The sequence below is a fragment of the Camellia sinensis genome, chromosome 6 (assembly GCF_055761805.1).
Source record: "Camellia sinensis isolate YWXY chromosome 6, ASM5576180v1, whole genome shotgun sequence".
NCBI lineage: Eukaryota > Viridiplantae > Streptophyta > Magnoliopsida > Ericales > Theaceae > Camellia > Camellia sinensis.
Window position 1 is genome coordinate 131,463,816 of NC_138966.1, and position 23,928 is coordinate 131,487,743.

The 23,928-nt window shown below is 35.4% G+C and overlaps 1 protein-coding gene across 1 annotated transcript; it reads right to left on the minus strand.

Moving 5' to 3' along the window:
- Window positions 1–6,559: 6,559 nt before the first annotated feature.
- LOC114277524 (putative receptor-like protein kinase At3g47110) lies at window positions 6,560–11,130 on the minus strand. The gene is made up of 3 exons (XM_082874771.1): window positions 8,335–11,130; window positions 7,137–7,528; window positions 6,560–6,836 (listed from the first exon to the last, which is right to left on the minus strand). The coding sequence occupies exons 1-2, from the start codon at window positions 11,009–11,011 to the stop codon at window positions 7,173–7,175; spliced, it is 3,033 nt and encodes a 1,010-aa protein (XP_082730897.1). The 5' UTR covers window positions 11,012–11,130; the 3' UTR covers window positions 6,560–6,836; window positions 7,137–7,172.
- Between the last annotated feature and the right edge of the window lie 12,798 nt (window positions 11,131–23,928).

The following is a 23,928-nucleotide window of genomic DNA, read 5'->3' on the forward strand; positions in this document are numbered from 1 at the left end:
ACAGTTCCAATTCTGATGTGCAGCCAATGCCTAATAGAAGTCTCACTTTTTGTGTTGAAGGTGTAACGCCCTAAAAAAAAACATAAACCAATCATTCATGATATCCATAGACATTGGAGAATAAAACATATTTTCATTCATCAGAGTGTTCATTACAAAAAGTATTACATGTTGACAACAAAAATAAATGCCCTACGAGCTTAAACCTTTCCAAGTCAACACTTGGTTTCAACAAAAGAGGGTCAGAAAACCTTTACAATTTAAAGCCATTGGCTTAGAAATAAAAACATATAACATAAAATAAAACAACCAAAACAGAGGCATCAGCCCCACAACCTCCCAAGCTAATTCCTTGGAGGCAATATGTCACCTGTACCTGAAAATGGTGTCCCATATAGGGTGAGCCAAAGCCCAGTAGAGATATGCTAAACATAATATGAGAATTAACTAAAACATTGGCATTTGATAAATGCTTTACAATTCAAAACTATCTCATAACCTTCGCGTGATCAACCAACATTGGTTCCCGTATATCCATTCACATCCTTTTATTACTCAAGTCAATTTATTGTCATAGTTCAATAGTATCTAAACATTCAAAAATGAGACTACAACTCATATATCAACACTTCAATAACAAACATCAATCATCACTTCCATAACTTTGCCATTTTACGGAACTACATCCGAGGGAACCGGCACCCATAAATGAATAAAGTTTCGGGACTTTCACCCAGGACACTCTGGCCAACTTAGTTATCAATAGAGTTCATCCCCTATCTCCTCCCACACAATGGAGTACGTCCCCTATCTCCTCACACACAATATACAGATACAATGTATTTAATAAGTTATTATATGCAATGACCCAACAATTCACATATTCAATGTGTTAATTTCACTATCACATCCAATGACATAATTCGATTGATTAGTTTCAATTTTCCCTAATCAACATATAGTGTCTACAACAATCAAGACTATCCTCCACCGATAGCCCAAAGTAGTTATTTCTAAACAGATAATAAATTTACCAAACAGATTGTAACAGCGCCCGCGTGGGCCTCGTGCTACAGTTCGGACTCGATTTGTGTCACGGTTCTAAATCTGAACCAAAGAGTCCAAATCCGGCAAATCGTTTTGAGAAAACAGATTTTTGAAAAAGTAGTGCCAAACATGGACTGCTTTGCCAGATACAGAGTCGCCACCTAAATATTTTTAAAATGGGGAAATTTAGGAAACCCTGACTCGGTGCCGAAGGCCACATGTCCGTCATCACCGGAGTTGTCTCGGCTCGGGAGCTTGGGTACGATCGGGGAAGGTCAGCTATGAGCACCCCCTTTCGCCCGGTCCGAAGACCGGCCTCTACTAACCGTGATATCCGTTTTTGAAAACTTTATGTGTTCTTATTCCATTTATTAGCCTAGAATTACTATGTTATGCGCACAGCAAACAAGTATAGACTAGATTGCCTAATTTGGAAATAAACATTGCATATCCGTTTGGTTTGAAAATGCTTTGGAATTTGCTACTCGCAAGTAGGCTAAAATACGGATTTCAACGAGTTTTTCCAACTCAAACAACCCAACCTTCACCCACAGGCATTCAAAGCAGTTTAACACATAAGCATCTAGCCACATGTTAAGCATGCTGTTATGGTAACATTCACACTCATGTGATATGCTAAAGCAGAAATACTTACATAGTACTCCGTGCCAAAACAAAGAACTTGTTAGCAAACATGCATGATCCAAGTCCATGTGAAGTGCCTAATGCATCACATACAAAATGTTGCTAGAATAGGCTCGGCTATCCTAAACATGTCATGTGAAAATGCACAATTATCACGTATTCAGTTTGAAAATTGAAGTATTGATGCAATTAGCGTGATGTACCGAGCCTAATGCATGTAATACAAATGCATGGATGCACACATGCATAGCATAAGGTATGCTAAATTAGACGTGCCCTATTACTAACCATCAAAGCAGGTAAGTAAAAGGGAAGAAAGAAGTGGGGATTGGAAGACATTCACACACCCACACACACTTATTACAGATTTGCCCTCGCTCGGAGGGACCAAATAAATATTACAAATTAATTAACTACACAAGCTAATTAATATTACAAATTAACTAATTAACAAATTAACTAATTAATTAAAGCATAAAAACGCCTCGGGAAGCGTGCCACCATGCGCAAGCTGCCTCTGTTTTCCTTCCTTTCCTCCTCTGGAGGCTGTCAAAGCCTCAGGACTACATCCTTGGACAGAGGGGATCATCACCGGCTGAATGAAACTTCCACCGGCAGTGTAGTATGGCCATCGGCACAAAATAGGGCCTGTCGGCAGAGAAAATTGTGCCGGTCGGCACATTACACTGCCGGTCGGCAGAGTATTCCTGCAGAACCTGCAACTCACAGCAACAGAGGGCAAAACAAGGCATGACAGCACAATTCAAGGCATGTATGCACCAAACATGTCTCTTATCATTGTAATGACTCAAAGGGACATGTGCCTCGGTTCTCGGGCCACCAATCACGCATTTCCATGCATGATGGCCCAAGGAACCAAGTATGCAACTTTGGTTTCAAATGCAATGCACACCAATCAAACAAATTAGGCCCAATTCCTATCACCAATTCAAGGAACAAGGCATGCATGCAAAATGCAATGCAACCTAGGCATACAAACTAGGAATGCAACATGACATGGCAAGGCACTTATGCAATCATGCAAGCATACATAGAGCAATGCAAATGGATGGCAAGATGGACTTATACATGAATTAGGCAGCTCTAAAATAGACCTAAAACAGTAGCCAAAAGTGCTAAAGAGTGAGAGCTAAATGGCATGCACACACACATGCTCATAAGGACCAACACTTAAGCATGAATCAAACAACATTCAAGCACACTTGAAAGGAGGAAACATGGACAAATTAGCATGCGACATGAGCCTTAAAATCATGTTATGAAATGATGCCAAATCAAATTATAAATCAAGTCAAGCATGCAACAAAAAGTCCAAGTGTTCAAGGCAAGTCGATAAGGCATTGAACTACACTTATCATGACCAAACATGGCATGCATTAAACAACTAAAAACAGATTTTTAGCATGTTAAAACAAGGCCAAAGGACTCCTTAGATGGCATCTAAGTGGCCCAAATTCAAAGGCATGCAAAGGCACCAAAACATGGAACATTGCAAAACATGCTTTCAAAGCATTAAAGAGGCATGCGAGGCAATCAAACGAGCATGGAAATGAGACTGAAATAGCATGTAGGATGATTCCAAATCACCAAAACAATGCAAAGATGGCATGCTACACATGCACATACTCAAGGCCAACAAGCCCAAATGCAAAGGAGCCATATAATGCATGCAAAGATCAACCCAAACGATTATGGACAGAGCTAAAACATGGCAAAATAAGCACATAAACTTCACAAATGCAAGCCTAAAACATGCTCCAACAAAGGCTAACAACCTAGAACATGTTAAGGCGCAAATAAGGCATTACATGGCAACTATGCTAAACATGCATAAGGTTCCAAAACCAACTTGAAATCATGTTATATCATGGATATATAAGCATGAAAAACAAACCAAACATGCTCAACACACACTCAAGCATAGGCTTCTTTAAGAGGCCAAAATGTGCCCTTTTCAAGGACAACAAGGAGAGGGGGTGGCCCTCTCCTTCTTGGGACTTCAAAGCATCATCTTCACCACTGAAATCCCTCAAGATTTCAGTGGTGAAGAGACCTCAACACCAAAATCCCGGAGCTAACACAAAATGGCTCAAAATGAGGCCTTTTGAGGCCTAAGGGTGGTCAACAACCCTCAAACAACAAAACACTCTTAATAAACAATAAAGAGGGCTTAAAAATAGAACTTTTTTATGTTATACAATAATCACAAAAACAGCTCTAAGATAGATGAAAAATCAATGCAAAAAAGGGGGAAAATGGACTAGTTTCTCACCCTTGTAGCCTTCTTCAACAAAGATGCTCCAATGGCCTCCTTGAGCTTCAATCCAAGACCAAAACTTCAAAACACACTCTTTAGAACCTCAGCTCCTAGAGGAAGGTGAAACACTAGGTGTTTGTGTGCAATAGTAAGGCACAAAACACCTAGTGAACAAAATGGAAGAGAAAGAGAGATAGGTGAGTGTATCTAACCCTAACCCTAGAAAACCAGAGCTCTCCTCTGTCTTTTCTCTCTCAAAAATGTCTAAAGCTCTCTTTTTGCCTTAGAGAGAGTTCCTCTCTATATGCCTCTTGTAAAGCTTACAAGACAAGCTTTGCAAGAGGGAGATCCCTCCATACACGTGTATGGAGGGGAGCAAAATCAATACAGCTGTCCTAAAATATCTACAAAAGCAGATGAACAGCAATCGGCCGGCAAAAAATGCCATCTTGGCCAAACAAAGTGCCGACCGGCACAAAAAAGTGCTGACCGGCAACAAATAGTGCCGACCGGCAGACTATTTTGCCGGTGGCAGCAAAAACCAGCCGGTGGCATCTAGCCACTGCCGGTGATGGGTGGGGATGGTCTACAAGCCCCACCCTGCCTCTCAAAGGCAAGATGCAAGTGTTTGGTGCAAAACCAGACACTAAACGGTCGAGTTCGGGGATCCTGAGGCAAGGCGCGTGAGCCGAGACTTCCGGGAACTCCAAACGAACACAAACATGGAAGATCACCGTGTGTTCAAACAGTGACGTCCAAGTCTTGAGGACGGTCAAAAATGGGGTGTCTACACAGATAAATTATCAACTTTCCCATAGGTCAGTGATTAATCAATCCAACTACACCATTCAACTCATATTTTCCCAATTTCATAATTCTCAACTAAATTTCGTATTTCCACAATCTACCAAATTAATTATTTAGATTTCATTAGGGCATAAATTTCCCCAATTCTCAAACATTGCCCCCAAGGTCAAATTTCACCAATTAAATCCACAAATCCCCATTATCAAGACCTCATACGCACATGGGGCTTGAAATCTCAAACCCCCCCTTTTAAATATTACAAATTTCAAACCCTAACTTTCCAAAATTCTCATATTCCACCACTTATACAAAATGACTAACGTTTATGTTAAAACTCATAAGAAGGAGTAGATTATCTCTATCTCAAATTTAGGAGCTCAAAAGAGAAGAAGGAAGAAACTCAAAGTGCTCCAAAGCTCAACTTTTTCGGATCAAAACGTAGCCCACGCAAAGCCCTACCTTTTCTACAAAGGGACTAGGGTAGAGACACCCAAGAACAAAGTTTATTTGTAGAGAGAGAGTGTGACGAATTCAGGGTTTGGAGGAAGAAGGAGACGACAAAGTGTATAAAAATCCTGCTACTTCCATCTGATATACTCGAGGCTTGCTCAAGTGAAGAAGCGGTCGCTTGAGCAACTAAACATAAAAGGACCTCACTCGAGCGCAAGAAGCGTCGCTTGAGCAAACAATGCAAAGCTTCAGGTCTGCAACCCAGAAGCACGTTCGAGCGAAGGAACTCAAAACATAGGGCTCGCTCGCTCGAGCACAAGAAAGCTCGCTCAAGCGAAGAATACCAACCTTCAAGTCTAAAAGAGACGCAGATGCGTGCTCGAGCGCAAGACTGCTCGCTCGAGCGAAAAGACACACCAGACCAAGCTTGCTCGAGCGTAGAAACGCTCGCTTAAGCAGAAGCTGCGTCTGAAAAAGAAACCTGAAGACGCACAATCCTCGCTCGAGTGCAAGAACCTTCGCTCGAGCGAAGAAGCAAAAACCCAAGGCTCGCTCGAGCGCAAAAAGTCTCGCTCAAGCGAAGAAGCAAAATCCTGGGCAACAACCATTTTTTTTCCAACTCACACCCAACCTGTTCCAAATTTACCCAACACATCCTAAAACTCAAATACAAGGAATTTAAGGACGAAAACAAGATATAAACAGCAACAACCAACCATGGAACTCGAGTCCAGAATACAATACATGAAGGGGAAAATCAGGATCGCTATAGAAAGAAACATCAGCGTTGTCAAGACAACTTTCCTAAACCTATTAACAAGTGGCAGGATGTTGGACCCGATCACTTCAGTATCTTGGACGCTTTTTATGCTAAGCCACAAAGGTATGCATATATACCTTCCAAAACTATGTCTGTTTGTTACTAGAGTCAGACAGAGTTGTTTGGTGGAATTAAGCCCCTCAAGTCAGTGATCTTTTATTTCTTTATGTAATGTGTCTCTTCTAACATATGTATTTTTGAATTTTGATTCTTTGTAGCATATGACAAGGCATATTTGGCTCAATTGAGATCTCCAAAAACACCTATATCAAGATTTTGTTTTTACATATTTTCCTTTGTTTCCAATGCAATATAGAGCTTATATAACATGATAGCTAACTGTCATATATATATATATATATATGTCCTAGCGGGACACCTAGTGCTAGTGCTAGTGCTAGTAGTGCATGAGTCTATATTACATAGAGTTACAATGACTAAAAGGAAAATTATAATAATGTCAAACAAAGCTACAAAACAAAGAATTTTTGATACATGGACATGCAATTTCAACGAAAAGTCAAGAAACAACGAAACGATAGTTTTAATTTAATAGGAATAAATATTGGTAATCCCAAGCACACAATCTTAGCTGGAAACATAACATCCCACATGAACATATGTTTGATATAATACAATCTAACCAAAGGAGAAAAGTGACAGTTACTTAACAAGCAATAGATTAAAGATTGCTAAGCCAACAATAACGTAAAGCCACCACTTGTATTCTCTTGGCTGTTGAAGTAGCATATTGTTGAGGTAGCATTAATGGAGGACCTTGGAAGTAACCTTGATGAACAAAAGAATTGATTAGAATAAAAAAAGAAAAAGAAAATAAGAAAATGAAATTGAGATGCTTCAATAGAGAGAAAGATGTATTTTCGTAGAGTATTGTTATATATTCATGAATTTCTCATTAGATTTTCTTACCACTAGTCACGAATTTAGTAAGGTCCATATTAGTAAATATATGTAGAATTCATGTCTCTGTGTCTAGTGGTAAGAAATTCAAATAAAAAAAATTGTTTTGAGTATGGCATTTTCTATTTCAGTATGCATATGCATAGGTCAAGAGGGTATGCTACACACCTTTGGTTTTCATGGTGCAAATCCTCCTCCTAGTTTCTAGTCCTGGTTCAACCCTTCATTCATGCAAGTATTTTTGATCTTACACAATTCGCTAATAACACTCCCCATTTTCATTCGATCTCTTGGCGATTCCATTGAACATGCAACCCCAATTTGTAGAACGGAAACCATGCAGTCTATAATCCAACTTCTAGTCCTATGCTCCAATAGGATGTAGGGATCCACAATCTCCATCACTCGATCAGGCAAAGCATCCTTAACGAAGTTATGAAGATTTAGATGATCCTTAAACGTATCGTCAATTGGCCTCTTACCTGTAAACATCTCCAATAAAAGAATCCCAAAGCTGTATACATCCCCTAGTGTGGAAGCCATGTCCCCCATGCCATACTCTGCAAATTGTTTCCAATGTTAGTCTGAAAAATGAGTCTGGTTAGTTGACATAGCTGTAATCCCAATAGAAAATGTATTCTGAATTCTGTCCCTCTCAATAACAATATTTTTGTTTTTGTTGCAAGTGACTAAGTGAGATAATTGTTGAGATAACATAGTTTAAATGTATTTTTTATTGGAGCAAATAGAAATTAGTCTTGCATGAGAAGAAGTTCTGTCAGAATAAATTATACAAGTTTCCAAGCATTGAGCTTTGGTTGCAAACTAGTAAATTAAGTTTTTCTGCTAGTAGATACCATTAAAATTACAAAAAACCAAAAAAAAAAAAAAAATTAAATTTAAAAAAAAAAAGAAAAAAAAAAGAGGCACAGAGGATTATCTTAAGTTTTCCATAGCCAAATTGAAGCATGGCCACATTAAGCAATGTAAACTTCAATGGTAATATTTATACTAAGATTAACCATGACCACTCGCGTTCAAAAAAAAAAAAAAAACCATGACCACATTAAACAAAGTAAACTTAATAAACTTAGTACTTGGTTTGCTAATAGTGGGGAGGTGGATGCACACATTGGGAGCATTCATAAATGGAATGGAATGTGTATAAAAATAATGCTTAAAAATATCTAGGTGCCAAACTATTTTGTAGAAGCCATGGTTTGTATGATTTGTATGTTTATGTATGTTCTGTTGAAGCCACGGTTTGTATGTTGAAAAGTATTCATGTGTGTGTATATATATATTATTACTTTTACAATTGCAAGTTCAGTTTTTCTACTCCAAGGAAATTGAAAAGAGTTTGTACCTGGAGCAACATAGCCTATGGTTCCCCTTATTGCAACTGAATTGCTTTGACCTTGTGCCACATCACTTGAAAAGGTAGAAATAATTTTTGCCAACCCAAAATCTCCAATATGGGCCGTCATCTGATCATCCAAAAGAACATTACTTGGCTTTAGATCACCATGAATAATTGTCAACTCACAACCGCAATGAAGATACTCTAGTGCAGAAGCGACATCAGTGGCAATGTCCAGCCTTTGGGTTAGTTTAAGATTTCTTCTCGATTCTTCTAGCTGCCCATGGTCTCCCATTCCAACTTGATGCAACCATTTATCCAAGTTTCCATTGGCCATAAATTCATATACCAGAGCTTTGAATTCATTACCATGGAAATCCACACTGGAACAAACGCTCAAAATTTTCAATAGATTTCGATGCCTTATTTCTCTTAGTGCTTTGCATTCTGAGATGAAGCCCTTAGAAGCTCCTCTAGTTTGAAGATTAAGCACTTTTACTGCCACAACCACCTGAACGCGATCAAGAATCCCTTTGTAAACTGAAGCATAGCTCCCAACACCAACTAGATTAGCCTCTGAGAATCCATTGGTGGCTTTGAGAAGCTCTGCATAAGAAACCCTCAAAAATTGATGTTTGATTGATGGTGTGCTAGAGGTCTTCTTTTTTGAAGCATGACACCGTTGAAGAAATATAAAGAAGCTAACTAACAAAGATAAAAATATCACAACACTAACCACTAGCAGTATCATTTTCATCTTGTGTGATAGTTTATTCTTGCTTGATTTGGAGGATGGACAAGGAGGAAGGTCTAATTTTGCAATACCTCCACATAGATCATTATTTCCGGCAATTGAAATTGCACTTGGATTTTGAAACACTCCTTGTGTGGGAACTTGTCCGTGTAGCATATTAAAAGACAAATTCAACATATCTAGTTGAAGCTCACCTAGATAACTTGGGATCATCCCTGACAAATTGTTGCGTGAAAGATCCAACATTCTTAAACCCCTCAGCATGCTCAAACTTTGAGGTATCTCTCCTTCAAATGAATTGGCCTCCAACTGAAGCCATTCCAGACTCAAACAATTGCTCAGAGTGTTTGGTATGGGTCCTGATAATCTATTATAGGATACATCCATGTTTGCAAGTTTTGTCAAAGAGACTTCTGATGGAAGAGAACCGGTTAGTGCATTGTAACTTAACCGGAGTAAGGTTGAAATGGATGGGAGACTCATAATTTCAGGGGGTATTGAACCATTGAGATTATTTTCAGAAAGGTCGAATTCCAGCAAGCTATGACAATCACCCAAACTTGAAGGTATGCTTCCATGGATGTTGTTTGCTCCCAATCTGAGAATATTCAAGAGAGTCAAATTACCAAGTGAAGATGGAAGTTCTGTGAATTTGTTCAGCTGCAAATTCAGAGTATGCAGATTTTGAAGTCTGCCAATGGACGGTGGAATAGGGCCAGTAAGATAATTCCTTCCCATAGCCAAGACAGTGAGGTTGAGGAGGTTCCCGATGCCCGAAGGAATGTTTCCATGCATTTGATTATTTTCCAAATTCATCAAATATAGATTTGTGGAGAGATTAGCGACGGAGTCAGGCAATGAACCTCTGAGAAGATTTCCACTTCCTTCAATAAGTTGTAAACTGGTGCAATTTGTTAGAAACGAAATAAAAGTGAGGTCATCCTGCAACCGATTTAGATTAACGCTTATCCACTGAAGACCCAAAAGTTTTCCAAGATCTCTCGGCATTGTCCCACTGAAATCATTATTAGAGAAGCTCATCCTTTCAAGCCCCGAAGCATTTGACAGTGAAGTAGGAATTGTTCCAGTAAACAAATTGTTGAAAATATAAAGCATCTTGAGATTAGGAAATGAGGAGCCTATATCAGTGGGAATGATTCCATGAAGTTGGTTGAGAGCTAAGCCGAAGTACTGGATAGTGGAGATATTGTAAAGGCCGGGAGGAATCTTGCCAGATAGATTATTTGCGGATAACTGCAAAAAAATCAGGCCTCGAAGCCTAGCAATTTCCCCCGGAATCTCCCCATGCAAATTACAATATACGCAAGAGAGTTTGGAAAGAGACGAGAGGTTTCCAATGGAAGGAGGGATGGTTCCGGAAAATTTGTTTTTACCCAAGTATAAAGTTATAAGCTTTGGAAAAGAGCCTAGCTCAGTTGGGATGTTTCCGGTCAGGTTGTTGTCGATCAAGTTCAGGTATTCGAGGCTCAAGCAATGCGACAGGTTGGTAGGTATTGCACCACCAAATGAATTGTTGTTGAGTGCCATTATTTGAAGCCGGAACAAGCGACCCATCTCTGAGGGGATTGGGCCATGGAAGCTATTGTTTTCAAGAACGAGGCTCTTGAGGAAGGAGAGGTTTCCTATATGAGGTGAGAGCGATCCAACCAGGCCGTGGGACCTTAGAGTTATCCCAATAACTCTATCAGGATGTCGACGACTACACAAAATGCCGTTCCAGAGACAGTAGAGGACTGAATGATTCCAGGAAGTGAGGGCACCGAATGGGTCTTCATCTATTGCTGCCTTGAATGCCACCAATGCAACTCTATCTGTTTCATTTGCCATGGAAGTGGCTGCTGGGACGTTGCACAACAAGTAGCACCACCACACAAGTGCAGTGTAGAGTACAACAAGCAATTTTGCCATATTTTTTTTTTGATGATGAATTGATTTTTTTTTAATTTTTTTTGTTTATGAGGGTGGTATATACTATTTATAATCTGAAAATTCCGGACGTGAACCATTCAAATTCAAAAAAAGGAAAAAGAAAGCTAATTGAAACAAAGACAAAGACCTGGATGAAATTTAAAAGATGGCGATTGGATGGCGGACCAAGACCAGTGTGACCCTATCTTCAAATATAAAAATAATTATATGCTAGAAATTTTACACATGTGGGACCTATTACTTGACCCGAGATTTAATATGATGAAATTTACAAGACGGCAATTGGATGGTGGGAACAAGATCAGTGTGTCATCTTCTAAGAAAAAATCAATTATATGCTAGAAATTTTACACATGTGGGACCTATTACCTGACCGACCGGAGACTTACTTAATATTGTGTTTAGGTTAATATACTAGTTAGTGTTTCTAATATTATTGAAAAACGGGTTAGGTTTGCTTCCAGTTTATGATCTGAATTAGAGAGTGTTATTTGGGCTTGTAGTATCCATTACAGGTCCCGTTTCGATGATTTGCAAATTTCATTTTATAGGGTTTTTCTTGTATGTCGTCCATTAAAAAAATTAGATTAATCAAATAATCGTAATTTTTTTATTTTATTATATTTGTCTAAAAAAATTGATAGTCTATTTTTAAAAATACATTTGTCGTTCATTTTTTCATAAACAAACACGATAAAATGAATAAGATACAATTATCATATTGACTTAATTTTCTTTTATGGACGATATACACAAAAAATCTTACAAAATAAACAATTTGAATTATTAAATCAGAACCTATAATAATTTTCATGAGCCCAAATAATATCCAAATGAGTACCGAAAGTAAGCCCAACCCTTTGGGGGAAAAGTTGCTATATGAAGCATGAATGGGTCAACTGTAGCGTGCCTTTGGGTCCTGATTTATTGCTACATTAAAAAGCAAACAATTCAAGCAGATGGATTGGAACCTCCATGGAAAAGGGGAAAAAAAAAAGTATTGAGTGACCATTCTGAAGAATTATTCTAAAGCTAACCTTAATAGAACATCTCTAACGTTTCATCAAATTTTTTATTAAATTTAAGTAAATAAATTGATAAAAAAATTGATTTTATATAATACACTCTAACGATGATGAGTAATTTTTCATCAATTCGGCTAGTCATCTGGCCAGTCATTCTGTCAATCGTCCGGTAAAAGTAAATTTTTATCAAATCTTTTTACAATATTCCTAATTCATCCCAAAATCCAGTTGTCTGGCTAGTCGTCCACCAATAGCTACCTGCAAAATTTGATGAAAGGATAAAAACTCTCTTGATTTAATGAAAAATATAGCACACCCTTTATTTGATATCAATCTGATAAAACGGTTGGAGTACCATTTTCATCAAATGTTTCATCAAATTTAAATTTGATAAAACATTTGATGAAAGATTGAAGATGGCCTTGTGTATAACTATTTCTTTTTTTATTTTTAGCTTCAATTAGCCAAGTTTTAAGTATTTGAAGGAATTAGTCAATAACTTTTGTTATTCATAAAATGATTGCTTTACAGGCGTTAAACCAAGATTGGGGTATAAACAAACCTCGCTATGATTTTTTTTCCTTTCTTTTTCGGAATGATTCAGGCATTTACATATGATGGCGTTCGAGTGTGCAATGTGTATATATAATTTGAAATTTCCTAACTATGGCAAGGTGTTGACAACATAAATTATTTTTCTGTCAATTGTGAGTCACAGCACTAAGGAAGAAAAAGTGGAACGTGGGGTATCCTTTGTGAATCCGTGGAAGCTGTTGTTAGTTCGTGGCTCATGGAGAACAAGAAATTATCTAACAGTTGAAATATGAGCCTATAAATAGGCTGAAAGTGGAAAAAATGAGGAATCAACATCAACCAACACATCAATTTTATCTAAACTAGTTCAATTAGGAGTAAATTTCTCTTCTCTAGGAATAGTTTTAATTCAATAGTTCTTTAATCGTTTTCCGATTCTTGTAATGAGTAATAATTTTAGTTGTTTCAATTTAATTGCAGTTTATTTTTCTCTATCGATTTATTTCGAAAAAGTCATTAAACCATTCAAAATATAGAACGCAACCACAAAACTGAATTTTTTTCTTTTTTTTTTATTATAAATTTTTGATTTATTTGTTGATTGACCTCTGTCCATCAACACCAAACCAATTTTTTATTAACACTAGGTCTTCGTCTTGGTCAATTATTGTACTACTTTCAAAATGTGGCCATGAAAAAAACAATTTAATTAAAGAACTCCCTAACGTTTTCAAGACGGTAAGTGGATGGACGCATTTTGTCCAAAAACACAAATAAAAAACAAAAAAAATGGTCCATTGTCTTGTAAGAGAATTGTAAGCCACGTCTCTTTTTAAAGAGACCCACGAGGTCGTCCATGTTGTGTAATCCGTATAACCTATATATTTAATTTGTTATTTATATTTTAATTATAGGAAGTAGCTCTCCGGTTCAGATTTGGACTACAACATATTTTTTAGCTTTAATTTTAATAATTCAAATCGTTTATTTTGTAAATTTTTCTTATATATCATTCACAAAATAAAAATTAAGTTGATTTGATAATCGTAATTTGTTTTGTTCATCGCCAAAAATAAAAAATAAAAAATAAAAAATTAAATAAAAATCTGATGAATCCAAAGCAATCACTTAGTTTAATTTTCCTAATGCAAGTTCAATTTTTTCATTCTAAGGAAATTGGAAAGATTTTTGTATCTGGAGCAGCGTAGCCTATGATTTCTCTTATTGCAATTGAATCACTTTGAGTTGATTCTAACAAATCTTTTCCCAAGAGTTTGCCTCGTTTGGAAATAACTTATTTTAATATTTTTTTAACTTTTTATAAAAAAAAAATATATAAAAAAATAGAGAGAGTAATGTAATAATTTATAGTGACTTTTTGACTAAAATGTAAGTGCACTGTAGAGTGCAGTAAGCAACTTTGCCATGATTTTTTTTAATGATGAATTGAATTTATTTATCTATTTTAATCAGGGTGCTGTACAATATTTATATTGTGAAAATTCTGAGTGTTTTTTTAAAATTTTTATTTTTATTTTGGGTGTATTTTCAAATAATTTAAAGGATAAATTACACTAGTGGTTCTTACATTTTGCACCTAATGTCATTTTAGTCTCTACACATTCAATTGACTTAATTTTGACTTTTTATTTTAGATTTTGTGTCAATTTGATCTAATTGAGAATGTTGTTAGTATTTTTAACAAAAAATAATTATTGAATTGTTGAAATCAACTCTTTGAATTCAATAAATTTATAATTTGCTCGTAAAAATATAATATATACCATTTATGTGCGTATTCTCTATAAAAATGATAGAGTTATGCTAGGGACCCCAAACAAATTATCAAATTTTCTACCAAATCTCTCACATGGGTGTGGGACCCACACACATTTGATTTGTATGGATCCCACACCCATGTGAGAGGTTTGGTAGAAAATTTGGTAATTTGTTTGGGGTCCATAGCATTTTCCAAAATGATAAGAATTTTAATTAATTAGACCAAATTGCGAAAAAATTTAGCATCAAGATCAAAGTAATTGAAATTATAGAACCTAAAATGATAGAAGAACCAAATTCCAGGGACTATATCGGTATTTGTCCTAATTTAATTTTTTTTTTTTTAAAAAGGCTAGTGGAAAAAGACCTGGACGAAGTTTCAAGACGGCAATAGGATGAAAATTAGACAAAGACCAGTGTGTCCCTATTTTCTAAGAAAAAATCAATCACTATGTTTGTTTTTAGTTTTTTAAAAACACTTTGTAAAAAAATTTACACATTTGGAACCTATTATTTGACCCGAGACTTACTTAATATGATGAAATTTACAAGACGACAATTGGATGGTGGACCAAGATCAGTGTGTCCCTATCTTCTAAGAAAAAATGAAGAAAAATGATTTGGAGCTCTAATTGTTGAGTTCTAAACAGGTGGGTCTCACCTGTTTGTGTTTGTGTTTGTGTTTGTGTTTATGTTTTCTCTTTTCTTTTTTTTAGCCGCCACTTAATTAGAGCTGTAATTAGAACTCTAAAATTAAAGTTATGTATAATTGCTGAAAAATCAATTATATGCTAGAAATTTTACACATGTGAGACCTATTACTTGACCCAAGACTTGCTAATATTGTGTTTATGTTAGTATACTAGTTAGTGTTTCTAATATTATTGAAAAACAGGTTGGATTTGCTTCCAATCTATGATCTGGACTAGAGAGTGTTATTTGGGCATATTTGGTATCCATTACGGGTCTCATTTCGAAGATTCAAATTATTCATTTTATAAGATTTTTCTTGTATCACGTCCATCAAAAAAATTTGATTAATCGAATAATCGTAATTTCTTTATTTTATTATATTTGTCTAAAAAAATTGATAGTTTATTTTTAAAAATACATTTGTTGTTCATTTTTTCATAAACAAACACGATAAAATGAATAAGCTGCAATTATCATATCGACTTAATTTTCTTTTATGGACGATATACACGAAAAAATCTTACAAAATAAACAGTTCGAATTATCGAAACAGAACGTATAATAGATTTCACCAGCCCAAATAATATCCTAATGAGTACTGAAAGTAAGCCCAGCCCTTTGGGGAAAAAATTGCTATATGAAGCATGAATGGGTCAACTGTAGCGTGTCTTTGGGTCCTGATTTATTACAACATTAAAAAGCAATCAATTCAAGCAGATGGATTGGAACCTCCATGGAAAAGAGGAAAAAAAAAATATTGAGTTATCATTCTGAAAAATTATTCTAAAGCTAGTCTTATTAGAATATCTCCAACGCTTCATCAATTTTTTTATTAAATTTAAGTAAAAATTTGATAAAAAGTTTGATTTTATATGATGCACTTCAACAATGAATAGTAAGTTTTCATCAATTCTGCCAGTCATCTGGCCGGCCATCCTGTCAATCGTCCAGTAAAAGTAAATTTTTATCAAATCTCTTTACAAAATTCTTAGTTCATCCCAAAACCCAGTTGTCTGGCCGGTCGTCCACCAATAGCTACCTGTAAAATTTGATAAAAGGATAAAAACTCTCTTGATTTAATGACAAATATAGTGCTCCCTTCATTTGATATCAATCTGATGAAACGGTCGGAGTACCATTTTCATCAAATTTAAATTTGATAAAACATTTGATGAAAGATTGGAGATGGAAATTATAGGAACTAAAATGACATAAGAACCAAAGTATAGGGACTACGTAGGCATTTGTCCTAATTTAAAAAGAAAGAAAAAAAAAGGAAAGAAAGTTGAAAAAGACCTGGATGAAGTTTCGAGATGGCAATAGGATAGAAATTAGACCAAGACCAGTGTGTCCCCCTATTTTCTAAGAAAATTTAATATGTTAGAAATAATATACATGTAGGATCCATTACTTAACGGGTGTGTTTTGTATGCTAGTTAGTGCTTAATATTATTGAAAAAAGAGTTCGGTTTGCCTTCACTTTATGATCTAGATTGGAGGGTATTGTTTAGGTTGGTGGGTGTAGCGACCCTAATTTTCTTAAGTCATTATTTTATTATTATTATGGTTATTATTATTTTATTTTATTTTTAACTTTATTAATTGTGTGGTTACATGAGAGTTAATGTGATATTTAATGAATTTAATGTGTTATTTAATTATATATAATTAATCTTTAAATATTTATGTTTGTTATATATAAAAAAAGAGAGGTGATATATATATATATATATATATATATATATATATATATTAATCTGATATTTATATTTATATATATTGTAATTATGTTGTATTATATAATATAATATATTATTATAGTTTATTAAACTATTATATATTGAGATTTAGGTTTATAATATAATATTATTAGGTTATACTAGCTATTAGGTTATTATATATATAATAACATGGAAGTATTCAATTAGGTTTAGGGGACCAAAAGAAAAGAGAAGAAAGAAAAAGAAAAAAAAAAAAAAAGAGAGACCAAGCCGAGAGAGAGAGAGAGAGAGAGAAATCAAAGAAGAAAGAGAGGGATGGGGGCAAGGAAGAAAGAGGAGAGGGAAAGCAAAGATTGAGGTTTTGTTTTGGTGGTTCTATTAGTTTTTCAAATATTCTTTGATTTTCAATAAAATATCATGAGTATAAAACCTACTTCCCTTTATTTATGTTAAATTCTTTATTTTTATTTATTTATTTGATATTAGTTTGATTTTGTATTTACATAAAGATGATAGATTAATTTTAATTATTTTGACTAGTAGTGTATGTAAAGTTTAGGGTTCTTAGATAATTGATTGATTTTAATTACTTTGTTTAGTTGTGTAGGTAAAGTTTAGGGTTTTTAGATGATTGATTAATTTTAATTGTTTTGTTTAGTTGTGTATATAAGGTTTAGGGTTTTTAGTTGATTGATTAATTTTAATTATTTTGATTAGTTGTGTATGTCAGATTTAGGATTTTTATATGGATTTATTTTATGGTTGTAATTACCCTCATGATTATATGAAACTAAAATTAATATGGTTATGTGAAATTAAAATTAATTAAGAACCTATAGATAAATTCCTTATACTCCACCATGACTCCATGGATTGTTATTTTATTTGAGTGATGGTGAGAAAGAGTGTATAAAACAAAGTGAGAATTATGAGATTTATTTGAATGCCTTAAGCTTGGCATTGTTATATTTATTCTCATGGGTGAGATGTTGTGTATATATATATATTGTTGCCTCGTTCTCATGAGTAGACGAGTGCTTTGATTTACGCACGTACATATATGCTAACCATCCGGGGAGTGTGAGTCAAACTCGGGGCGATATCCCCGTGCAAGTTTGGCTTCGAAGCAGTGTTAGGTATACGGGAGGCACATGGGATATATGTATAGGTCAGAAATGGAGGGCCGAAGTGGTGAAGTTAAGGTACAAAGAATTTAATTATGAGTTTATTAGTATAGTGTGAATTGTATTGATTTGTACATATTGAAAAATAGTAAACGATCTCAATAAATTATGAAATTTGAGCAAAGGTATGTATACATGATTCTAGACAACTTTTATGTTTTAACTTTTTATTAAAAAGATCGATTAGAACTTATAATCGGATAATCTTGGTTATTATAGTTTTGATTTATTTTAGCAATGTAGATTTTAGAGGCTGTTTTAACCCACTAAATGAGCTCATTTTTATTGGTTTCGTGTAAACTGAAGTAAAAATTATTCTATACACTTTTCATGTTTTGAATGTTTTCAAAAAAATTCATCTTAGGATAGTTTCTGTTCGTTTTCAATTTCAGATTTTTCGGTTGAAAACCGTCTAGGTTTTTATATCAAATTTTTCTCTCAGCCTATTCAGTTTTTGTTAAATTTGTTCACATTGTCTTTTAGGAAATTTGACTCTGTACAACTTTCGTTCTTTGAGTTTTGGTCAACTCGAATTATTTAAGCATGAAACGGTGCATTTTTATACTTCTTCAGCAAGTTACTTATGATTAATTTATACTAACTTTATTTTTTTCACAGGATGGTGGGTCTTACTAACTTTTCATGCAAGGCTGACCCACCATATTTTTATTTCTATTTTTTTTATTTTATAATTAATTTATATTTCGTTGTGTACGGACAAGAAACTAAATGCCACCGTATCTCAGGAAACTACCCATTCATCTCGGTGCGGTTGGAACTAATTGTCTTGTCCCGTAATAAGAATTTAATATATTTTTGTTTGTGTCTGGTGGACACGTGGGTGTTAAATCTTGTACTCATACCAGTATACCTGTATACTGACCCATTTTGTCTCTTGGCAACTCGTGTGCGTTCTGTTTGAACGCAACTGAGCTTCCTTTGCACGATTAGTTGGGGCTACGATGGTGACTTGGATTTACTATAGTGTTGGACATGTCGCTTGGACTTCTTTTGTTTTCTTAGACTTAGGGTTGATATTAGTTTATGTTTTTTTTTTTTTTTATGACTTTAGTATTGGAATAATTTGGCATGGTTTGTAGCCATACTTTATTTAAATTGTTTTGACTGGTTGTTGCTACCTGAATGTTGAGGTATTGGTTAGTTATGAAATTATGGTAGATGGTTTGGTTGGCGTTTACTTTTTTTTTATTTTACCCCTAGGATTTGGATGATGGAATATTAATTGGGGTTTAGCCCTAATTTGATATTTAATTGTCCGAATTTTAGGGCGTGACAGTTTGGTATCAGAGCTCTAGGTTACCCTAGACTTGTGAGAGTTTAGGTGATCCTCGGATTGTGGAAACATGGGTTAGTTGGTTTAGTTTAGTGGTTAAATTTATTCTAAGTATTTATGAATGAATTTGTTTTGTGTGGTTAACTTGAACGTGATGGCTGGATGGTATCTTTAATTTTTTTTTCTAAGAACCCATTAGAGTACTTTTTGATACTGGTGTCTCTCATTGTTTCATATCTAGGTAGTTTGTAGAAAGAGAACATATCGTAACTACCTCCTTGTCTAGACCTATTCGTGTTGAGACCCCTTTAGGAGGGGCAATTACTCTTTATGAGATGTGTAATGATTTTGAGATTGATTTTGCGGGTAGAGTCTGGTATGCAGACCTAATTGTTTTAGGGTTTGAGGGGTTTGTAATTATTTTGGGTATGAATTGGCTGTGAAAATATTTTGTGACTCTAGATTGTGCTGGAAGGACTCTAAATATAGATATTCTCGGTATTCCACGGCTTACCCACACTTTTAGCGATGGAGACGAGTCGGTGATGACGAGTTTTCTGTGCTCGGTCAAAATCCCTAAGCAGGATATTAGTGAGGTAGATGTGGTGCATGAGTTTGAGGATGTATTACAAGAGATACCTGAACCTCCACCTTGACGGGTAGTAGAATTTCGTATTGACCTAGTGTCGGGAACTGCACCGATTTCTGAGGCGGCATATAGAATGTTGCCTAAGGAGCTTAAAGAGATGAAAAAATAGCTAGAAGAGATGCTTCAGAAAGGGTTTATTCGTTCAAGTAACTCCCCGTGGGAAGAACCTGCGATCTTTGTCTCCAAGAAAGATGGCACTCTCCGTATGTGCATAGATTACAGAGAGCTGAAGAAGGTGACTATCAAGAACAAGTATCCGCCACCTAGAATTGATGACTTGTTTGATCAGTTGAAGGGAGTAGCCATGTTCTCTCAGTCTGATCTCAGAATGGGTTACCATCAGATGGGTGTGTCAAAGGAAAGTATGCCGCTTACTGCTTTTCGAACCCGGTATGGGTTGTACGAATTTCCTGTAATGCCTTTTGGTTTGACCAATGCTCCTGCCTATTTCATGGACTTGATGAACAGAATTTTTCAACCATATCTAGATAAGTTTGTGATTATCTTCACAGATAATATCCTGGTGTATTCTAAGAATGAGGAGGAACACAGAGAACACTTGAAAGTTATATTGTAGACTTTGAGGGAAGAGCAACAGTTATACGCTAAGTTCAGTAAGTGTCACTTTTGAGAAAAAGAAGTTCGATTTTTGGGGCATGTTGTATCCAATCAGAGGATAGTGGTAGATCCAGAAAAAGTTGTTGCGGTCAAAGAATGGAAGCATCCTACGAACCCTACAGAGATGAGAAGTTTTTTTAGGACTAGTCGGTTATTACAGGAGATTTATAGAGAAGTTTTCTACTATTGCAGTACCCATGACCAAATTGACCCACAAGAATGTGAAGTTCGTATGGACAGATAATTGTGAGAAAGCTTTCCAGGAGTTAAAGCAACGATTAACTACAGCTCCAGTGTTAACTATACCGGTACAAGGGGAAAAGTCATTAGTGTTTACTGATGCGAGTGGAACTGGGTTGAGATGTGTGTTGATGCAGCATCAGAAGATTGTATCTTATGCTTCTCGACAATTAAAACCTCATGAGAGATGATACCCTACTCATAACTTAGAGTTAGCAACAGTTGTTTTTGCATTGAAAGTGTGGCGACACTACTTGTTTGGGGAGCACTTTGAGTTGTACATAGATCACAAGAGCCTCGAATATCTCTTTTCTCAAAAAGAGTTGAACATGAGGCAACAGAGGTGGGTTGAATTCGTCAGTAGTTATGATTTCGAGATTCTTTATCACCCGGGGAAAGGAAATGTGGTCGCAGATGCACTTAGTCGACAACATGGGATTATAGCTTCTTTGATGATTCAAGAATGGAAGTCCTTGGAGTTAATTTCGATGCATGATGTTCAACCAATAAAGAGTGCTGAGAAGGCATACATTGGTAGTTTGACCGTGCAGTCGACGTTGCGGGGTAAAGTTCGTCAGATGCAGAATTTAGATGGGTTTCTCGTTAGCAAGCTTGATGACCTTGTAGTGGATTTGATCGATGATTGTCCTACTGATTGGTCTGTGGACTTAGATAGGGGATTGGAATTCAAGGGTAGGTTGTGTGTACCTAACATTGTTGAATTGAGGAAAGAGATTATGGATGATGCCCATAGGTCCCGATATACCATTCACCATGGTGGGACTAAGATGTATCATGACCTGAAGAGGACATTTTGGTGGAAAGGTATGAAGAAAGACATAGGAGATTATGTTTCTCGATGTTATGTGTGCCAATAGGTTAAGACAGAATACTAACAACCATTTGGACTTTTGCAGCCTCTTAAGATTCCTACTTAGAAATGGGAGTGCATCTCTATGGATTTCGTGGATGGATTGCCGCGGTCTATGCGAGGCAATGAATTTATTTGGGTGATAGTGGATCGACTCACCAAGTCTGCTCATTTTATTTCTATCAGTGTTCACCGAACTGTAGATAAACTAGCTAGGCTGTATATTTGGGAGGTGGTGCGACTTCATGGTGTACCAGTTTCTATAGTTTTGGATCGTGATTTGTTGTTTGTAGCAGAGTTTTGGGAGAGTTTTCAGCATGCTTTGGGTGCTAGGTTAGACTTGAGCACGACTTATCATCCTGAGACAAATGGGCAAACTGAGCGGATAAATCAGATCTCGGAGGATATGTTAAGAGCTTGTGTTCTCGATCTTTGTGGTAGTTGGGAAGAATACTTGCCATTAGTGGAGTTTGCTTATAATAATAGCTATCACTCCAGTATCGGGATAGCACCTTTTGAGGCTTTGTATGGGAGGCCATGTCGATCACCTGCATGTTGGATGGAGGTAGGAGATGCGTCGTTGTTAGGGCCAAAGTTGGTGAGAGAGACTACGGAGAAGGTAAATATTATTCGGGAACGTATTAAGATTACACAGAGTCGTCAGAAGAGTTACGCTGATAGAAAACATAAGGGGGTTGAGTTGAATGTTGGAGATTTCGTGTTTTTGAAGGTCTCGCCGATGAAGGGTATTATGCAGTTCGGAAAGAAGGGAAAGTTGGCACCTAGATTTGTGGGACCATATGAGATCACTGAGAGGATTGGTAATGTGGCTTACAAATTAGCCCTACCACCTGCTTTAGCTATAATTCACAATGTGTCCCATGTATCTTTATTGCGAAAGTGTGTGCAAGACCCTTCCCAAATAGCATCACTAGAAGTGTTGGAGATTAGTGACGATCTAACGAATGTGGTGCGACCAATTACTATTCTAGACCGAGATGTAAAGCAGTTGCGGCGGAAGAAAGTGAACTCGGTGAAAGTGCAGTGGAGCGTGGATGAGAACGATATTACCTGGGAGTTAGAAGAGAAAGTTTGGCGTATGCACCCGGAACATTTTGCTTAGTACCCTCTCCTATCGAATCTCGGAATGAGATTCTTTTGAAGTGTATATTGTAGCGACCCTAATTTTCTTAAGTCATTATTTTATTATTATTATGGTTATTATTATCTTATTTTATTTTTGGATTTATTAATTGCGTGGTTACATGAGGGTTAATGTGATATTTAATGAATTTAATGTGGTAATTAATTAATTAAAATGTGTTATTTAATTATATATAATTAATCTTTAAATATTTATGTTTGTTATACATAAAAAAGAGAGGTGATATATATATAGATATATATATTTAATCTGATATTTATATTTATATATATTGTAATTATGTTGTATTATATAATATAATATATTATTATAGTTTATTAAGCTATTATATATTAAGATTTAGGTTTATAATATAATCATATTAGGTTATACTAGCTCTTAGGTTATTATATATATAATAACGTAGACGTATTCAACTAGGTTTAGGAGATCAAAAGAAAAGAGAAGAAAGAAAAAAAAAAAGAAAAAAAGAGAGAGAGACCAAGCCAAGAGAGACAGAGAGAGAGAGAAATCAAAGAAGACAAAGAGAGGGACGGCGACAAGGAAGAAAGAGGAGAGGGAAGAAAAGGAAAGATTAGGGTTTTATTTTGGTAGCTCTATTAGTTTTTCAAATATTCTTTGATCTTCAATAAAATATTGTGAGTATAACACCCACTTCCCTTGATTTATGTTTAATTCTTTATTTTTATTTATTTATTTTTATTTATTTGATATGAGTTTGATTTTGTATTTACATAAAGATGATAGATTGATTTTAATTATTTTGACTAGTAGTGTATGTAAAGTTTAGGGTTCTTAGATAATTGATTGATTTTAATTACTTTGATTAGTTGTGTGTTTAAAGTTTAGGATTTTTAGATGATTGATTAATTTTAATTATTTTGTTTAGTTGTGTATGTAAGGTTTAGGGTTTTTAGTTGATTGATTGATTTTAATTATTTTGATTAGTTGTGTATGTCAGATTTAGGGTTTTTATATGAATTTATTTTATGGTTGTAATTACCCTCATGATTATATGAAACTAAAATTAATATGGTTATATGAAATTAAAATTAATTAAGAACCTATAGATAAATTCCTTATACTCCACCATGACTCCATAGATTGTTGTTTTATTTGAGTG

What these genes read in the sequence shown, in the direction of transcription:
- LOC114277524 (XM_082874771.1), bottom strand. Translation starts at nt 11,011, where the DNA reads ATGGCAAAATTGCTTGTTGTACTCTACACTGCACTTGTGTGGTGGTGC. An exon ending in CATAGGCTATGTTGCTCCAG is followed by an intron (nt 7,529 to 8,334) that starts GTACAAACTCTT and finishes AACAATTTGCAG; the next exon opens with AGTATGGCATGGGGGACATG.